General features: G+C 39.5%; 1 protein-coding gene across 1 annotated transcript in view; it reads left to right on the top strand.

Moving 5' to 3' along the window:
• il1rapl1a (interleukin 1 receptor accessory protein-like 1a) overlaps window positions 1-21,621 on the top strand; it is a 188,608-nt gene that overhangs the window by 61,794 nt on the left and 105,193 nt on the right. Inside the window, exons 3-6 of the mRNA XM_030758212.1 lie at window positions 2,063-2,348; window positions 13,143-13,329; window positions 14,603-14,756; window positions 15,184-15,190. Of these exons, the coding sequence (XP_030614072.1) occupies window positions 2,063-2,348; window positions 13,143-13,329; window positions 14,603-14,756; window positions 15,184-15,190 (634 nt within the window). The remainder of the gene's footprint in view (window positions 1-2,062; window positions 2,349-13,142; window positions 13,330-14,602; window positions 14,757-15,183; window positions 15,191-21,621) is intronic.

The following is a 21,621-nucleotide window of genomic DNA, read 5'->3' as shown; positions in this document are numbered from 1 at the left end:
AGAGGGCAGAAATGGATATTGTGAGAGCAATGCAGAGGTCATATCCATTAGAGGTGTAGAAGGTGCATACAGAAAAAGATAAATGAAGCCTCTGTTATCCCTGCTGATTAGTAGATTGATATTCAGAGAGGGGAGATTTACCTTCTACTTTCAGCAGAAATTCACCCCAGTCTGCTGTTTAGTCTTTCTTTGAGGTTTATATCCTTTTCTGTTTATGTTCCCTTGTAATTATAAAGGCTTATCACAGTATCTAATAGAGCATCCGAATCTTTAACAAAAAGATTTTCTGTAGCTTTAACAGTGTTCATCAGTAAGATGCTTGACAGTTAAAGTAATGAAGGCTGAAGTTGTGAGGTATGTAGGTAAACACATATGAGAATACAGTTAAGCCTGTTTGCATGTATTAGGGCATGTGGGCAGAGAGATAATTAGACAGGGTTTCACGTATTTGTGCACACACACCTTGTAATTCTTTCACATTCAAAATGTATGTAGGTGCACACACATTTGTGGCTAAGCACACTGCTAATTACTGACATAATTAGGCAGACAACCATTCGTATAGGGAACGCACACTCATAAAAACCACACACACACACACACACACACACACACACACACACACACACACACACACACACACACACACACACACACACATTACTTCCCTGGTAATTAAGAGTATTAATTACAAGCATAGCTGTCCCTGTGAGGCTCCGTATCACTCACAGACTGGCACGCAGCAGGGTTCTTATTACTTTATCTCACCACACCATCACCACTTCTCTCTGTCTCTTTCTCTCAGTCTCTCTGGTTACACATGCACACACATGCTCTCAAATATACACCTGCTGGATAAACAAATGTTACCTAATTAGTCAGAGACTGATAGCTGGCCATAGGTTAAAATCCAGTAGCTTGGGAACTAAGTCAGATCTGCTTGCCAGAAGTAGAACAGACCAGTGTTCCTGGTAGGCTGTGCCAGTTTTTTTGATTTTGTCAAATGTCTTTTCAGCCACTTTACCCTCTAGCTGCTGGGTTTTTTTTGTTTTGTTTTTTTTTTTTTTGTATTTTTGTTTGGTTTTGTTTCTTTCTGCACCTTGAAAATCGCAGCTTTTGAGTTGCATTAAACATTTTACAGATACGCTATAAGATATCATTTTTATCGATCCATTTTCTTCCACTTATCTTTTTCAGGGTCATGTTAGGTTTAATTTTTAAAACAGTATTCTTGTCAACTGCAGTATATACACAAACTTAGTCAGAAGCATGTAAAAAAAATCACAATAGCTGAGCTGTAGAACTGTTAGACCAGTTGTTTGAAGAGCTTATTCCCAGACAATGAGCTAGCCTTGCACTCTCATGTACTGTAGCTGCGGTGCATCCACAGCATCCACAGCAGGTGCCTGACATCTTTTATGAAGATATTTTATGGTTAATTCCAAATGTCACAGTGGTTGTGCGTTTGGTTATTGCATGAGAGAGTCTAAGCTACCTTTGCAGAAGCCGGTGTGGCACATATGCCCTGGATGAGCAATATCAACATGGCAAGTGAGGAGGGAAGAGTTGTCTAGCACAGGCATTACAATTTAATTGCAATCCTCAAAACAAACAAACACACACACACACACACACACACACACACACACACACACACACACACACACACACACACACACACACACACACACACACAATATAGAACAAAAAGCAAAAAGATTTCAGCTACGTTAATATCCATTCAGTACACACAATGAAACAATGGTATACTTGCATACTGTATACATAGCTTAATATCTCATTACAGCTATTTGAGGGAGTGTTTCCAAATAAACGAAGGGCATTATTGTTTATGACCCAGTAATCTTCCCTCCTGTCCTAAAGCAATGTGAGAATGCAAAATACTGATTGCTTTGTTGTTACATAACATTTCTTTGAATAGTCTGTATACTGTGATTGCAGTACTAATGGTAATGCATAATTTATCATTTTATGACTAATTTTATATATGCACTTTGGTAATGATGCATGTTTTGCTCCTTCTCTTTGTGCTTCTCTGTAGTGGATGGCTGTACAGACTGGTCAGTGGACTACCTGAAGTACCGTGTGCTTCAGGGTGAGCCGGTACGGCTGAAGTGTGCACTGTTCTATGGTTACATCCGGGCCAACTACAGCCAGGCACAGAGTGTAGGCCTCAGCCTCATGTGGTACCGCAGCTCTGGCCTTGGCCACAGTGACTTTGAGGAGCCCATCTCTTTCGATGGTGTGCGCATGAGCAAGGAGGAGGATGCAATCTGGTTCAGACCTGCTGACCTTCAAGACGTGGGCCTCTACTCCTGTGTCTTACGGTAGGTTTCAGGGAAATCTATTCTAAGAGGCAACCTAATTCAGTTTTTCTGCCCCTATTTTAGAGAACTGATAAACGAAGAGTCAATCAAATAGGGAAAAAAATTGTTCCTACAGTTAGCCAGATGATTTAAGCCTCTCACCTACAGTATTATGAACTACCTTTGCAAAAACATTATTTAGAAGCTACCAAGGTCACATAAGAGTGAGAAGCAGACATGCTTCCTTTAATTATGGTTTTTAAAAGTAGGGTAGGTCATTCTGTCAGAGTAGATAACAACTTCTAAATGTGATTAGGAAAAAAAAGTGGGGTTTTTATTCTTCTTGGTAGGAAGAATAAGAAACCCACTACCATAATGGACTTGGACTGAATGTGGTTTAAATCAGCTCATTCTGTCAAATAGGAAACATCTGTCAGAATGAACTACTGCCTCTTTTAAAGTGCCGAAAATTGTGTGGATGAATATGCACGTGGCAAATTGTCACAAATTTGTGCAACTTATCATTTCCACATACCATAGAGTTGAAGAGTGCAAATGTAGCATCACACTAAGACCACCATATCTACCATATTGGTAGAAGTTCTGGTATTGTGATATGTATACTTGTTGTTAAGGGAAATAATGAGCATGTTGTGGCCATTTTATTTCCCAGGCATCTTGTGCATGATGGCGCTCCTGGAGAGCACACAAGACGGGGAAAATGGAGTGATTGCTACACAGTGCTATATAAATTTTAATACTCGATAATAATAATAATAATAATAATAATAATAATAATAATAATAATAATAATAATAATAATAATAATAATAATCAAAGAACAGTGTAGCTACTGAAGAAGAGGAGAGGAATTGGCAGGTTGTGTTGCTGTTTTACATATAATGTGGTGGCAATTGAATGTAAACATAAATATTTACCATAGAATGCCAAAATAAATCCATAAATGACATACTGTATTAAATATAAAAAGAAACCAATACCTACCTTTTGGTATGGAGAGCACAGGTTGTTTTAATGTAAGAACAGAAGCTTAGACAGATGCAAATCAGTTTTGCAAATCAGTAGCCACAGCCTCACACTCTCTGTTTCAGTAGCTGTCGCTGTCAAATGACTCAGTGAGTCAGAATGATGTACAGTACTGTGCAAAAATCTTGAGCCACCCTCTTTTCTTTATATTTTTTTTTCTAAGGGGCCAGATTTTTATGTAATTCTTTAAAGTGGTTTGGACGTTGGCTGCTTTTTTACCCATTTTCAGCCCAGTTCTTGTATCGGTCCATTTTCAGAGGAATGTTTTTTTTTTGTTTGTTGAACCACTTAACCACTGACCTGTGAATTATTCAAGTATAACAGAAAGGCACCTAATATAAGGGATGAATCACTGTTGTGTCTACACAACTTAGCAAAGAATCAGTTTTATTTGTCCACATTTCTTTAGCTAAATCTACAAAAGGTGCCAAAGATAACACAATTTGACAGGCATAAAATAATATTTCTGTGCCAACAAGGTGATTCTGAATGAGCTATTAGCCAAACATTTGCAGTGTGTCCTTAAAAAATTTGAGAAAACTGGACAAGTGGAGGACAAAAGAAGAAGTGTCAGGCCCAAAAATCTATCTACAGCAGATGAACAGTATCTGAAAGTCATGCCCTTAAGAAATAAGAAAATTTCCAGCAAAGACCTGACACAGGACCTGAGAGATTTGTCTGGCCCATCAGCTGATCCATCTACTGTTCACTGAAGCCTCATCAGAAATGGTCTCAGTGGAAGAGTGGCTGTCAAGAAGCCATTTATGAGGAAAACAGAGCGAAAAGGCTGAGGTATGCCAAATTACACAAGAACTAGACTAAAACTCATTAGTAACATGTGTGATAGAGTGATGAATCCAAACGTGAAATTTTTGGTTCAAGTCATCATCGATATGTACAGAGGTGGTCAGGAGAGAGGTACAGAGGTGGTCAGGAGAGAGGTACAACAGTGAGTGTCTGCAGCCATCTGTAAAACACAGTGGAGGCTCTGTCATGTTTTGGGGCTGCATTTCAGCCAGTGGTGTTGGAGATCTTGTCAAAATTGATGAAATTACAAACACAGAAACGTACTGTACCATCAGATTTTGATTCTCCATGCAATACCATCTGGAAAGCATCTGATTGATAACAGCTTCATTTTTCTGTGTGACAGTGATCCCAAATACACTGCCAATGTGTTAAAAGCATACCTGAACAGAAAAACACACAATGGAATGGAACAGAACAAGAGACAAACAATATCCAAAAAGGAGCTTTGAATGTCCTTAAAGCTGCCTAAGAGAGTTCAGGCTGTGTTGAAGAATAAGGGTGGTCATACCAAATATTCATTTTCAAGCTTGTTAGAATTGTACACAATATGTGTAAATCTTAAAACATCTCGAAAATTAAATGACATGAATCTTATAGAGCTGTCTTTGTATGAGTGTGGAGCGAGAAGGAGTGCAGCGAACTATAAATCTGCATGCACCCCCATCTCAAAAGGTAACATTTGGATAAGCTAGAGTGAGTCGCTTTTGGAAACAAATTCTGTAACCATTAAACATAGGTTTTCATTGACCTCATTATCACAGAAAAAAATGGAGCGGCATTTGTGTGTTTACTAGAGGAGTTACATGTATTTGTTTCACTTAAAGATCAAATACTGAATTCTGCATTTGGTGCCTCAAGTTTTGCATATAAATTTGCACACAGTCGAAGATGCAACTAAATACAGGCACAAAAAAAAACAAAAAACTCCTACATGCACAGTCACACTTCAGTGGGCTATTACATAGAGACTTTTCATTAAACGAGATGCATAATCATGTGGCAGTAACTTATTAACCTTTACAGTGGAGAACATCCCTCAATAAACGCCTCATTGCAGTTCTTCATTTCAGACAGATTTTAATAAAAGCCTCATAAAGACCCAAAGAGGCAGGGTACATTGAGTGTGACCGGGGGAGTGTTTCCGTGTGCAATGACCCCCTGACCTAAACCTGCATTTCATTGCTGCATCCCGTAGTTACAGGTTTGCACAAACACTTCTGAGTGCTGTTTCACTCTCAGTTAATATTGTCTTGAATTATTAACGATTTCTTCAAACAAGCATTTGCTCTTATTTACAGTTGTGGTCAGAAGCTTACATGATACTCCTCATGGGCATGAATTTCATGGTAATTTGGGGCTTTTAATGATTTCTTTGAACTGTTCTTTTCCCAGGGTGCAACGATTGTATAGCATACATCTTTAATGATTTTAAAAAACAAGAATTGGGTGCACAAGTTTGAATTCATTTTGGAATTTCTCTAATTCACACAGGATCAAAAGAATACATATAAGCTCAAATATATACATACACACCCCCACCAGTAATGTCCCTTAGCAACTTGTACCTCGACCAGATGTGCTTGGCAGCCATCAACAAGTTTCTGCATATTTCTGGCTTCATATTTGACCACTCTTTTTGGCAGAATTGGTCGATTTCATTCAAATTGGTTGGTTTTGTGGCACAAACCTAGCTTTTAAGCCAAGTCCACAAATTTCTAATAGGGTTGAGTTCGGGGCTCTGGGAAAGCCATTCCAGCAGCTTAATATTGACCTGCTTTATCCATTCCAAAACAGGTTCTGATGTGTGTTTGGGATCGTTGTCCTGTTGAAACACCCAGTTGTATTCAAGTTTCAACCATCTAGCTGTTGATTTGAGGTGAAATTGAATGTACCAGTACCACTGGCAGCAAAACTCTCTTCACTGTAGAGAGCAAGGGTGACAGTTTGGGTCTTCTTGGCAAAGTGGTGACATCTGAACAGAGATGTATAGTAATGAAGTAGAACTACTTAAGTACTGTACTTAAGTACTAAAATGCAGTATCTGTACTTTATTGGAGTACATATTTTTTCCCCTACTTTCACTTTTACTCCACTATATATTTTTGATTAATTTAATACTTTTACTCCGATACATTTTTCACGTGCTGAATCGTTACTCGTTACTATTATTCAATTCAATTCAATTCAATTCAATTTTATTTATATAGCGCCAAATCACAACAAACTGTCGCCTCAAGGCGCTTTGTATTGTGGGTAAAGACCCTACAATAATACAGAGAAAACCCAACAGTCAAAACGACCCCCTATGAGCAAGCACTTGGCGACAGTGGAAAGGAAAAACTCCCTTTTAACAGGAAGAAACCTCCAGCAGAACCAGGCTCAGGGAGGGGCAGTCATCTGCCGCGACCGGTTGGGCTGAGGGGAGAGAAAGACATGCTGTGGAAGAGAGCCAGAGATTAATATCAATTAATGATTAAATGCAGAGTGGAGTATAAACAAAGTAAATAAGGTGAATGAGAAACAGTGCATTATGAAAACGTTATTAATCATCCCCAAGTCATAGTATCAATGCCAGAGCGGTAGATGGCGCTGTCACGGTTTATGAAGCTGGCTCATCATTGGGCGATTTGAGCGATCAAGCCTATAAAAAAAACGCAGGCTTGGTCTCCACCTTTTGCGCTGTTGCTTGCAAGTATTGAGGACAGAACGCGTCAGCTTACTGTCCGATATCGAGATGGATGACGTCCCAGGAACACCTTGTCCAGGTTTGTCTTTTAGCTGCTCTGTGGACTGCCCCTCTGGCCTTTTGAGATGTTTTATTTGTGTTTGTTTTTTTGTAAACACTTGTATGGCCTTTTATCATTGTACTCCAGCTTCAGCCAAATACATTGTGCCTTTCAAATGTTTGAAATAATATAAACAATGATAATCAAACTTTTGACTGCCTTTCTTTAATATACACAGTACTTGTACTTTTACTTGTACTTGTACTTTCGGTACTTGAGTAGCAATTTTTGAAATACTTCTACTTGCAATACTTAAGTACCAAAAAAACTGAGTACTTCTGTACTTCCACTTGAGTATGGTGTTGAAAGAACACTTCAACTTTTACTCAAGTCAGTTTTTTTATATACAGTAGTACTTGTACTTCTACTCCACTCCTCTACTCCAGTACTTTATACATCTCTGCATCTGAATAACTTGTACTCATGTACAGTTGTTTGAACTGATGATCTTGGAATCTGCAGTTGTTTAGAAATGGCTCCAAGAGACCTTCCCAACTTGTGTAAATCTACAGTCTCCTTCTTAGATCTTCACTGAGTTCCTTGGACATTCTCATTATTCCAGGTGCTGGTATATCCAATGAGTGCTGTCAAACAAATCCTTTTTATGCTGGCAAAGAGAAATACAGTTGTAGTCAATCACTAATGAGACTTTAATCATTGTCAAGTTAAAAAACATTGTAAAACCTTCAGCAATGCCTATTAAAAGATTTAAGTGAGTATATGTCTATTTTTGAACCTGTATGTATACTATATTTTTAAAGTCATTAAAGATGTATTCAGCACAATCATTGCACCCTGGAAAAAGAACAGTTTAAAGAAATCAGCACAAAATTACCATGACGTTAATGGCCACGATGAATGTATGTAAACTTTTGACCACAACTGCACATGCTCTGTTTGAAATTCATAAAATGCTGTAATTCTGTCGAATAGTGCAGTTGTTACAAAGTGCCCCCAGCTGTGTTTTTCACTCTGCGTGTGTTGAGCTGAGGGGATTTTGAACTTCTCAGATACCCTAATCAGAACACTGCAAGAGATTTGCCTCTGAGCTGAAATCAATTGTCTTTTTGTAAAGGAGTAAGCTTTAGAGTCACACACTGTAGCACATATGACCCAAACATTCTTCCCTAAAACTCCCTGCAGGCAAAGAGGAGTCTTTTCTTCACCCCTTTTAGATTTCAAACAGTAGCTTCAGTATATGCTGTAAACCCTAATTTATCTAGAGACATCTGAATCAACTCTGTTATTATAATAAGCCACTCTGGCTTTACTGGGGATGGATTAAAAAATGGATTAAAAAATTACATAACCATGCGACTACATACTTGAAGCAACATCTCTAACATTTTCAAAACAGGATATATATATATATATATATATATATATATATATATATATATATATATATATATATATATATATATATATATATATATATATATATATACGGTTAGATTTATCGTTAGACTATGGTTTGCTTTTCTCTAAATGGAAAAAAGCTAAGATTTGTTTTTAGTTAAAGTTTTGAGTGATAGCAACAAAGAAAAAAAAATGTTTAAGTATGTGCAATTTTTTTAAAAATATGCTAAAACATGCCTCGGTGATATCTAACCACCACATATGACAGTGTTTAGCTGTTGGTGTGGATTATTAATGTTCCAATGATCCAGAGACTTTTCCCTGTGGCTGCTTTTGCCAAGTGCTCACTGAAAGGGAATTGTAAGGTTTTCACCTTCCAATGTGATGTGTCCTGTGATGACTGTTATGAAGCAGCGGTATTTAAGTGACATCCTTCATACGTGAAATAGTTGTTAATGGAGCCGTTCGTATCTTGTGAACAGTTACTACTTGTAAGGTTATGCAGACACTGATGTGGAGTACTGTGCACCACCAGCTGATGTGTCATGCCAAGGCTATGTCTTTTTTGTATCTCCTCCTTTGTTTTGATGTTGATGTACTTTGATTTGTGTTTTTTTTTTTTAAGTTCAGTTATGTTTTCCATCCTTCCAAGGAGAACTATTAATGAAGACTACTTAAATAAATTAAAAGAAAGCTGCCTAAGAGAGTTGAAAAATGTGTGTTGAAGAATAAAGTTGATCTTATCAAATATTGACTTCCTAGAAATGCACAAACTCTGTTTCTGCATTATATACTGTATTTCCACATATGTTTACACGTTTCAATGAATCACTTGGTTAGGTGTTAGGTGTTTCCTAGGCAACATGATAAGATGTCATGCATAACATGAGTTTTGTGGATCCAAATTAGGTGTTACTGACATGAAATTCAAACAAGGCAGTGCTTTTATAGGTGCAAAAATGTTACAAATGGGTCCTTCTAAACAATTGGTAGATGGCTTCTAGGCAACATAATGATGCTGTAATATATGATACAAAAGAAAACCTTAGGTTGCATACCTCAAAATCATGTAGGAGGAGTTCACGTACTGATAGAGATTTTTTGGATATATTTATGATATGTATGTATTCATGACCATAATGTCTGTGATTGATCACATTGGGTTGTTGGATTCAGGACAAGTTTTATCATATGAAGGCTTTGATTACAATCAGCTATTTAGAAGCACTGATGAATATGTATGCTGTAATGACCACACTATTGTCAAAGTTGTTAGTCTGTACGTTTCACTGTCATTGTTAACTTCAAAGTCAGTGTTCTAATTTAATGGGCTAGAGCTGACACTACAAAAATGTGTCACCGTCCTAACAACCTCTGCCTGCAGTGTATACATAACACAGTATCCTATAGCTGAGTCTATGTTGTGTAATGTCTATAAATGTAGGTAAATCCATCTGTGCTAAGACCTGCTTTTCATTAAAACCCTCCAGGTGTTTTTCTCAGAAAGAGATATTGAGGCACACCGATTCACTAAAGTCTGTGTGTGTGTGTGTGTGTGTGTGTGTGTGTGTGTGTGTGTGTGTGTGTGTGTGTGTGTGTGTGTGTGTGTGTGTGTGTGTGTGTGTGTGTGATGATTATTTGTCCTTCTCTGTCTGGAAATGTAAGTCCAATTGCTAGTTTTCATGTCAAGGTGACTTAATTTACATACCAATCTCCATGTTCTCTCTTTGGCTCTCTCTTTTACTCCTTTGCTCTTTCCCCACCTCTCTTTCCTCTGCGTATCATCATGTCTCAGGTCTGTAACACTGAGTCAGATCCAACAGTCGTTTTCACCTCTTCACTGCCACAGTCCCTCTATTTTTCACTGGATAAATTATAATAATTCCAGTAATAACCTGTGTTCTAGAGTGCATCAAACAATGTGCATTTACTTCCCATGATTACAGTGTCCAACATGTTAGAGAATAATGTGTGTAGAATTACAGCTACCATGAGCTGCAGACAAATATCTAAAGCTGCTATACTTAAATAGAATGTGACAGACGTGAAAGACACCATAGGACTGTGCATCGACCTCCGGCTGTCCATCAATCAAGCACAAGCACCAACACCTTCCCACAATGCCACAGGGTGCCTGCTGTGAATATTTAACATGTAGCAATGTCTTCTGCTGGCTTTTCGGACACTTCAGTGGTTTGTGTTCATAACTGTGAGAACTCATCTCTCTTGATTATGTCAGTAATCAGAGGGTTTGACTTTACACATGTATAAATTTGCCTATGTGTGCATGTATCCATGTTTGTGTTGTTCAGTGTATGTTTGCATAGTTGTATTTGTACATTAAACCAATACAGTATATTATTCACGTGTACTGTGTAAGCCTCCAACAACACATCTTCCCACTCTGTTCCCTCTAGATAGGAGGTATTGAGTCAATAATGTTAGTTTTGTGTACCAAGAGGGCATAGTTCTGTGGCACTATCTTGCATCATACTTTAGCTTCCTACAGCAACTTCTAGGTGCCCTTTTGGTCATTTTAATGTAGGAGAAGTATGCACTGTATTTTCTCTCATTCCAAGTAGCTATTCCCCTTTTGTGTCTCTTAGTACTATCTGCTGCGAGCCTTCCAAAACAGCACATATTCACACGTCTTTTAAGCATACGCGGGTGCATGGGTGCCCATGTGCATGTGCATGTCTGCATCTGTGTTTTATGGCCCCAGGGGGTCAAAGGTGTTTATATGAGAGAGGGGACTCCCTTATTGTTTCCATAACCTGAGTAGATCATATGAAACCCCGTCATTTACGGTGAATGGGAGCATCTGGCCACCCATAAATGTAATGTAATGAAATGAAATGAAATGAAAGCCCATATGGCTGTACAAACAGGCTTCTGACTAGGTGACTGACCAAGTGAGATCCTATCCTTGCTGGGCTAGGCAGCAGAGAATGAAAACAGAAGTAGACACACATTAAAAAGAATGGACTTTTGGCATGGGGCCATTGTCATGGTTTGGATCAGGCTGCTCTCACTGACACCCTGATCCACGCTTTCATTACCTCCAGACTCAATTACTGCAATGGCACTCTTTATGTCATCTGAAAATCTTGACAAACTCTTGTTCTGTTTACTCCCTCCCACTTTTCTTGACAACAGGCACCTCCCCTGGCTTGCTGTTCCACATCAATTGAATCTACAGCCCTTTTGATACATGCATGCAGCCCTGAACTTTCCACAGATTAGCCATAGGAGCTCTCTGCAAGAACCTGAATGTCCAAATCAGTCGGATTGGACATTAAGGGGTTTTTACCAGCTCCCTAATGCAACGCATGTATCATGTCTGGTTAAGCCCATGTGAGAGTAGCTTAGGTAATTGTCTGGAGAATTCACACAGGGGAAGTGGAGATCATGTGCTCTGCCTCCTGCACACTGCCCTGGAAAGAAGGTCACCTAAATGAAGTGGAGTAATGATAGTTTGTTTGACCCAGGCTACCTTCTGTTGTGTGCTAGATGTGAGAAGGCAGCTACAGAAATAACCCAGTTTGATTTTCCCAACACTGTCTGTAGTTTACGTGTAAAAGTGGCTTTCACTTTTACACGTCCTCCATAACCCAGACTCCTCCAGCTTTCCTATTTTTTCCATCACCATACTCCCTCATTCTGCCCTCACTACTCAAGACCAAGAACTGGACATGGGGTGATTGGACCTTCATCATAAACACTCCCTCATTCTGGAACTCCTTCTCTAGAGAGATTGAGGACTGCATCACTGTTTAAAATTAGTTAATAACCAATCATTTGGAAATTGCATTTCAGCAAATGTGTTCCCTTTTTTTTTCTCTTTGCATGGACTCTTGACTATTTATAAAAGTGTTGTGCAATGTAGTACTCAGACTACAACCAACTACACTTCAGGGACAAGATTAAGGGATGAGATTATCAACAGTCTTATATGTCTGTGCAGATCATTTCATATAAGTATCTCTACAAAACGCTTTCTAAATAAAAACAGATTTTCTCAATAACTTTAGAGGCCTTCTCACAGCGCTGATAAATTCTGAAAGAAACTGGACCACTGAAGCTGAATGCCAACAGATTCCTGCAATCAAGGTCCAAAATCTTTTGGCGAAACCTCCCAGAAGAGTGGAAACTATTACAGCAGCAAGGGTGTCCACAGATTTTCGGCCATGCATCATAAGCTTGCTAAGGAACACTTTGTTACAGTCACTTTTTAGCAGTATGTCACTGATGATAGGGAATGTAATGAATGTGGCTTTGATGATGGTTTTTATAGCATTAATTTAAAGATAGAGTCATCTTTCTTTCTTGGATAGCAAAGCCCGCTCTGCATCTCAGGTGGTTGCTGAGAAAAAAAAGGGGGGAGAAGTTCCGTGGGGGACGAGTCCTTGTGAGGGCCGCGCATCCTTCACTGTCCTGTTGTGGGACCATCTCTGCATTTCTCTTTTCACAGATTAGCACAGATGACCCCTCCCTCTCCAAAAAGATTTCAGAAAGTAGTCATGATTTGTGTCTTTATTGGTAGCCCCACAAACACAAAAGAGTTTGAGAGAGGCAGAGGGGAAAGAATAATAACTAAATGGTATCAAAGGAAGGTAAAGATAAAGTTCTTTTTTTTTGTTTGTGAAAAAAAAACTCATAGGAAAGTTTTTCCTTTTATTTCTTATTCTTTACAGATTTGGTTTTATGGATTTCATATTGAATGAGGAAAAATTAAGATAAAATAAAAGAGTTATAATATCATATATCAAAAAATGATTCTTAAACTCCATGTGCTGTTCTTCTCTGCCAACAGAAACTCTACATACTGCATGAAAGTTTCCATGTCTCTGACTGTGGCGGAGAATGACACAAACCTGTGCTACAACTCTAACATGAGAAGAATGGAGAAGGCTGAGCTCAGCAAGAGTAAAGACATCCTCTGTCCTGACATAGATGACTACGTTGAACCTGGCAAAGAGCCAGACATCACCTGGTACAAGGTGAGCTTGATGTTTGGCCAAGCCTGTTTGTTAATACTGTATGTGACCATGTTTATTCTGTCATGTGATCTTTGCATCATTTGTATACTTGCCTGCAGGCTTATCTGATATTTTTGTTTTGAAGAATCTTGTTATTTGTCAGAAATAAAGGGGCATCGGTTTGTTTTCATCTAATTTCTTGTCTGTTTATGTTTAAAGCCTTATTGGAATTGGTACTTCTCAGATGATAAGGTAAATGATGACAATGAATTGCTTAAGCTACATTTGCAGTGTGCTGCACCATTGCGAGAGTCATCGAAAGAGAATGAGGAGTGAGCAGAGGTCAGCCACAGAGATGGCTTTTATAATGAACACAAAACCTCTATGAGAAGAAAATTGTGCAGTGTCATTCTGTGCCCTGTGGAAAGAGTGGATACCCTCCAAATGCTCCCGGTCCCTGATCTTTATTCAGCATGCACCTCCGCCTCCATCACCTGGGTTCTTGCCTTTCCCAGGTCAGGCATGGCCTGCGGACAATGAAGTACATCCCAGAGAAGGGCTCATGCCAGACTAATCACAGGCAGATCAGCAGTAGATTAGCTGGCCGGGCTTGACCTCTAGGTTTTTCCAGAATTCAATTACGATCTTAGTAATGACTGGGAGTGCTGGAACCCAGAGTTATTTGGACCACTGCGGAGCCTTCGTGATTGAATTCGAAGGTTGCCGAGAGCAATGGTAGAATAGAATCCACCGAGCCACCGCTGTCCCTGCCTGAGCACCGAGGGGCTGAAAAAAGTATCGTGTCACTCACTTCGCCTGCTCACGTATACTCACATTTGCGCAGATGTAGCACAAACACACTTATTTTGTCAGCAGAGAGAAGTGTAAATAAAATTCTCTGTCTCTCTGTGGCCTTTGTAGAATATTGAATGGAGAATATTTTGTTCAGTGCAATAAATCTTGATCAGATAAGTAGGACAATGGCTTAGCTTTATCATTTTACCCTATAAAATTAATATATCAGAGTGGCAAGCTATGTATTTTTACCACTTTATTCACTTCCTTTCTACTCATCAATTTAAACCTTTTGAAATCTCATGGATATATATTTATTAAAAGGTAAAGAGGAGGTCTTAAATTTCTCAAGGCCTGGCTTTCCCAGAATATTGCATTTTTGGCCATGTGCAATCTACAGTGTCTTTACATCTGTCACTTGTTTTGTATCTGAAACCTCAAGCTATATATCAGTAAATAGGCTTTTACAGTTCTGAGCTGCCTGTCCTCTGATGTGCAGGAGTGCCGTCCGAAGCAGTGGCGTGCCAGCATCATCCAGAAGAGAGACATTTTGTCTATCCAAGAGGTAACAGAAGATGACATTGGGAATTACACCTGCGAAGTCCAGTTTGGGGGTTTTGTGGTTAGAAGGACGACTGAACTCACAGTAACTGGTAAGTTCTCAGGAAAATTAAAAACAACTGAAGATGTGTTTTTGTATGGAAAGAGGGGCGTTGGTGAAATTGTCCTCATATTAGTGTATGTTTGAAGAATCAGGAGAGTAGCAATTATAGTAGACAGTTGAATGTAACAAATACACACAAGTACACACACACACACACACCAGAGAGTATGGCACTGGTGTCCTGCTGTTGTGTTAATTGTTGGAGGGAGGTTGAATGCTGTGGCCTGGCATCTATCCCTTCTTCTAACTCAGCACTTTCCAGTCAGCTAAGCAGTGTTGAAATATTTAAGGCTATAGGCTAAACCCTTTCACACAGAGAGCTAAATAGCCAGGACCAAGGTCAGTAGATTTACAGTGCACTTACTCTTTGTCTCTATCCATCGCTCACTACTTTTTTTTTTCTTTACCTTGCACAGCTGCAAGGTGAGCATGTGACAAATAAAAGCATTCATCTGTTGAAACCTGGGAATTGGATGCTCTGGCTTGTGCGTTCTGCCAGGTTAACTGCTCTGATGAGGATTGAGGTTGAATCTAGTTTTACCCCTGACCTTTCATACAGTACTCAATGTTCCCACCTAAAGAATACTGATCGGTCTGATACTATCTACTAAACTTAGCACAAAAAGTAAGGAAATTTGTGTTTGTGCTTCTTGGCAAATCTTATAGCACTATAAAGCCTGTTTATTTCCCCTTACATGGTGCCACATTTGTAAGTAAAATGCAGTAAAATGCATTCGTGGGTTGCACCCATGAAAAACTTGCCAAATCTTCTCAGTCGATGCCAAACAGCTTATTTTTTAGAACATCTCATACATGCCTTCTGTGCACCTTTTTTATAATGCTCCTTAGGATAGGGTGTATCAAAAATGCAAATCTCTGAGATGATTTCATTAGAGATTTGTAACCTCATAAAGGTGTCCACAGTGATTTTTCATGGACATGCAGCAACAATGCAATTTGGTTGTATGTGTGAATGTGTGTGTGGGTATTTTTCCACATTGAAGATTTGTAAAGATTAGTGATTAGTATTTTTATTGGTGCTTCTTTATTTGACTGATTTATTTGACAGTAAGGCACATTGAAGTGCACAGTCTGCTGTCTTGCAGAGATGAACAGCTTAACCTGAGCAGAGTGTGCTATTGGATAAGATTAAAATTGATCCTGGAGGCGCGGCTTTGTGATTGGCTGTGGTTGTGATTGATGGGCTATCATTTTACCCACAGCAGGGTTCAATAGGCAGACACACAAAATCTGGCTTTATCACTATTACATCACAGCAGACTTCCCAGGGTGGCTCATTACTCTATTTTGTGTGTAGCCGTCACTCGTGGCGCCATAGTTCCTTAACCAGTTTGGACTTCAGCAGCTGCAGGGTCACATCACCTAGTTTGACAGTAGCATATTTTCCTCCCTAGATCTCGTGGTATCTACAATTGCTATGAGCAGAATTTTTAGGCGCTCTCAGCATTTAGAAAATAAATTGAATACATTTGAATAATTTTGGAGCAATGTATCACTCCAAAAACAAGTTCAAAGTAGTTTGGCTTGCTGAGAACTATTTATTTATTTATCTGTTTATTTTTTGTAGAAAAGGTGCAGCAAACTCTGTGGACTTTACCTGGTCACTGCATTTTAAAAGACACTTTGTTGTTGTGTTTTCATCCTTAGTGGAAGATGAATGAATGGCGATGAATTAAATCATTTCGCCTTTTGGTACCACAACAGTTCAGCTTCAGAATTTTTTTTTTTTTTTAACATATTTTGTGTTGAGCTGCTGTGAATTCATAATACACTTACTGTACTGACCACTTTGTTAAGTACACCTCGACACAACAGCACATTAACACAGATATCTAATCACCCAGTCACACAGCAGCAACTCAGTGCATTTAAAACCAGGTTTAAAATCAAAATGGGGAAGAAAGTTTATTTAAGTGGCTCAAATGTGGCATGTCTATTGGTTGGTGGTTGGTGCTAGTCTCATGTTTCCAGCACCTTGTTCAGTTTACGTAGAATTAAGGCAGTTCTGAACCCAAAAGCGGTTCCACCCCAGTACTAGAAAGGTGTACCTAATAAAATGCACACTGGGTATGTGTTCATATAACACTGTTTCTATTTTTAATTGAATACTATAGAATATGTGTGGTTCATATTCACAAGTATCCTTGTGTGTCATCAGATTGACCTTAATATTCTCTAATGATGATGGTTGTAAAACCTTTATTGCATTATAAATATACACAGTCTACATCAATGATACAGAGTGGCTGAAGGAGACTATAGAAATAGGAAAAGACAGAGGCAGAAAGAAAGAGAAGAAACAACAGCAATGTGAAATACATATTTACCTTCCCTTATCTTTCCCTATATGAACTTGGCATGTTGTCTGCATTCACAGTAAGGTATGACAAGTGCTAGTACAACAGAAATGGTAAATTACTGGGGAGAGCAAGCTTGTAGGGTAAAGCAACTGTGAGCAATCATGAGCCGAATCGTGAGAGCAAGATGATTAAAAAAAAAAAAATAGTACGTTTTTGTTGTTTGGATTTATTTTTCTCACTCAGAACATTTTACACAAAGACACTTAATCACATTAATCAGAAAGTAAAGTGCCATCATTTGTCATGAAAACAGAGTTAGAAAGTTTACACTCAGGACATGATGCTCTTCAGCTTTAATGTAGCAGAAAGCCATCAACCATGGCAAAAGTTTAACAAGGTTTTTGACAGTAAACTGCAGTACAGTAAATGCCTGTATCCAGCTTTGTATCCTCTACGCTGCTTCTTCTGTTGTGAAAATATGGGATGCTCTATATACTGTAGTACCACAGGATTTTGCCTTAGTGAGATACCTCCCTTTAAAGCTGTACTATCCTGTTAGAATCAGATTAGCTCCCTCTCACCATGGGCTCATTTCCTTTAATAAACCTACACCATCATCCCCTCAAGTGGGTGTGCGATTATCCACATTTTATCACATCCTGTTAAAACCGACATTGCCTGGACAGCAAACATAAAAGGCCAAACTACATCCAGGGGCTAATGTTGTAGTTTATTTGATAGGCCAAGAGGATGAAGAAGGTCATTAAGTTTAACTGATCTTAAATATAGTGCAATAGATACTGGCCTTTGCTGTGACCCTGCCTCACTGCAGATCGTGTGTATTCTGACCCTACTCCGCTATGTAATGACTTCCATTAGAAGCAATAGAAGAGCTGCTATCTGAAATAAAGTAAGTCTTGTAATAGAGGTTAACTATGGGCATAAACACAGGCCCTCACAGATCAGGCTGATCCAGGATCCCCTTAATCAAGCACTGATGCTCCTCGGGTTAATCGAAATGTAAAACAAACAACCGCCCATCGCCTCATTTTATGTTTATGTCACGGTGCATTTAAATTTTCTTATCTCATTCCGAGCCTGTAGACACAGGGAGGTACGGCCTGTGCAGCAACCGAGTATACTGAGAACAAATGCACCATTATCAGCAGATGGAAAGATTTTTTTCCCTTTCCCTGTCTATAGGCCTTCACCTCCACCTCCCATTTTTAAAGACAGTGCCTTTTTGTGTACTGTTGTAATTGATTCATAGGAGCAGCAGGTTGGCCATTTCCTGGTTCCTCTGGGGAACGCTGAGTGTGGTCAGATTTGTCTACAGCTGTGTTTACCACTTCCCACTTTCACAGACACGGGGAGAAATCTCTGAGACGAAACTGCACCCCACCTATGATATGAACTGATACATGCATGGGCCACTTTATCCTGGGATGCTTGCGAGTTTGTCTTTTTACAGTTAAACATACATAATGGAGAATTTGTGTGATATTTCATTGTAGGTCTGAATCATTTCTGTTAAATTTTTATGGCTCTTCTAGACCTCATTCCAGCACTGCGATGGTAATGCTACAACAGTAAAACACCAGATAAAGCCTGGTTCAGCTGATGTGTGCAGCTTCTCCTGTGTTCTGCAGGAAGGAAAATATTATACAGAGAGAGCAGAAAAGGATAAAGAGAACAAGGGAGTGAAAGAGACTGATAACAGCAAAGGAGAGCGAGAGAAGAGAGAGAGAGTGAAAAAGATAGAGGTTGGTGCTCATGTATCTTATCTGTATTCCTACCCAGTGTTTCCCAGCAGAAACAGTGTGTCCAGGACTATAAACAGACTATTATCCTAGTGTTTATCACAGTGCACATTACCGTTTGCCTCTGTCGGACTTACTGTAATGGAGTCGTTTGGTTTGATGGATGCCTCGGGCGTGGGTTTCTATCTATTGCTCCCATTATACCACTGTCTGCATCCCTTCACTGTAGAAATGTCTGCCTGCACATTCAGCATAGCCTGCAAGCATGGTGATTGAGGTTATGGCCAATGTAAATGTACCATTTGGCACAGTGAATTGAAGGTGCAGAGGGCAAGAGGAAATCGAGGGGAGGAGAGGAATCGTCTACCTTACATTGCCGCTTGTAGAATATCCACAGCGAAAGGGGTGATGCTTGGAAAACTCACTTTATGTACAGTGAATAAATATGTTTACTTGTGAAAACAAAATATGGGACTGTTTACATCATATCTTGCTTGCTTTATTTCTCTGCTTACTGTATAGGAATGTATTATGTCCGATTTTTATACCCTCAGCAGGCAATGTTGCACCTAGGATTCATTCATCAGAGTTTACAGAAAGCAAATGGCGTTTGAGAGAGAGTGTATTTGTGTGTAATGAGGAGCTGAGGTGGGGAGGTGATCTGGGACATTGTCTCGTGGCGGTAAAAGGTTTTCACCAAAGGGTCACCTTCAAAAGCATGCACACTTCACTGCCTTATAAAATGTAACTGCCGGGGTGCACTTGTGTGAGCATGACTGTGTGTGATTTAGTTATATATTTATTTATTAAGGCGATGACTTGACTTTTACTTTGCCAGCTGGATGCAGCCTCCGTGGATGCTGCAAGAAAAAGCGGAGGCAGAAGCAGTCAGCAGAGACACGAAGGACGAGTGAGGTATCCACACCTCCTCCGTCTGTTTTCTGTCCTCATCTATCAGGCTGAAGGAGGATAGATGGATGGAGAGGCAGCGATTAGCTATGATATTATCCCAGAGAGTGGGAATATAAGGAACGAGTGGTGAGAGATAAGAGGTGTTGGGTGAGAAAAAGAGATGGGTTTACCCTCAGCTGAAACCTTCTCCGTCTCTGAGTCTAAGCACTTGTGTGAATATGTTGCAAGTCTGCTGCCTGTTGTGTGCTGGCCTGCCATGATCGACTCTCAGCCTCAGTTACTGTACATGTCCTTGGAGACGAGATGATAAAATCACACCTGAGATAAGTGTTACTCCAGCAGTTGACTTTTCCCAACTTAACTTACACACCGGTGCGCTTGTGTACACATACACCTGCATCAATCACACCCATGAGAGGATGGCACACCCAAAAATTGCTTTATATGTGAGATGTGCAGTGTAACCTACTATCTGTCACAACCTCATGATATAGATAAATCCACATGCTTTTCAAAGCCTATAAATTTACTGAACAGCCCAGTTACTAGTGAACAGGACCCTATGCTTTTAGTTTAGGGTCAATATCACTCTCATCATTAACTAATCTGTGGCCCTTACCATATCTATCTCACCCCTAACCACCCCACCCGCTCCTCCTCCCGTCTCTCAAGTGTTCTCCAACTCACTTCATCACTATTCACCAGCTGTCCTCTTAGACTCTGAGCAGGCCAGAGATCACATTGTTTTAATTCAATTAAAATCGACATCAGTCTGCATGTGACGAATGAAATTTACATACTACACAATTAATCTTGCCTGACCTACCCCACACTACCCACATACACACCCTCTGTCTCTGGTTATTATCATTATCTAGGCCTTTAGGGTAAGTATGAGAGCATGAGTGAAATTAAAATTTTTATTCTGTTTTTGAAGCCTTTTGAAGTCTAGGTCAATAATTAAACAGTGTTATGTAGTGGCTGACAAAGCACGTCTAAAAAGACTTGTTACTGTTATATTTTAGAGGCTGGTGAAATGGTCTCCTTTCACTAAAAGTGTCCTCTGTAGTAAGGAGAAGTTATTCAGCTGGTCATAACTTTGATCACACTTATATCGCTTATCATAGCAATATGAATGACACAACCTCCTCCACTACACTCCCCCCCTTATGACATGAGCACTTCAGATTACCGTACTGCGTTAACTACTTGGAAGACATTGATCTCTGTATGCCACAGTAAGTCCTATAGTCCTATATCTATATATCTATATCTATCTCTCTCTTTCCCTCTCTCTCTCTCTCTCTCTCTCTCTATATATATATATATATATATATATACACACACACACACACACACTACTGCATGAAAGTTTTAGGCAGGTGTGAAAAAATGCTGCAAGCTAAGGCTGCTTTCAAAAATCTAAATGATACTTGTTTATGTCAATATAAGGATCAACCAGTTATACCAAACAGGTGCTAATGATCGTCAGTTTCACATGTGTAGGTTGAAACACAGTCATTAACTGAGAAATAAAAGCTGTGTAGGAGGCTTAAAGTTGGGTGAGGAACAGCAAAACTCTACTACCAACGTGAGGTTGTGGGAGACAGCTTCATGTCACAGGTCATACACTATGGCAAGACAGCAAGGTAAGTTATACTGCATCAGCAAGTGCTCTTCCAGACAAGGATTTCAAAGCAGGCTGGGGTTTCAAGATGTGCAATTCAAGCTTTTTTTTAAGAAGCACAAAGAAGCGGGCAATGTCAAGGATAATAGAGGCAACGGTCGGCCAAAGACACTTAGTGCAGCAATGAAAGAACACACCAGGTTTATTTCCCTTCAAAATCGGAAGAGGTCCAGC

Source organism: Archocentrus centrarchus, chromosome 21 (assembly GCF_007364275.1).
Source record: "Archocentrus centrarchus isolate MPI-CPG fArcCen1 chromosome 21, fArcCen1, whole genome shotgun sequence".
Taxonomy (NCBI): Eukaryota; Metazoa; Chordata; class Actinopteri; order Cichliformes; family Cichlidae; genus Archocentrus; species Archocentrus centrarchus.
The sequence above is the reverse complement of the archived record's forward strand: the minus strand, read 5'-3'. Positions and strand labels throughout refer to the sequence as shown.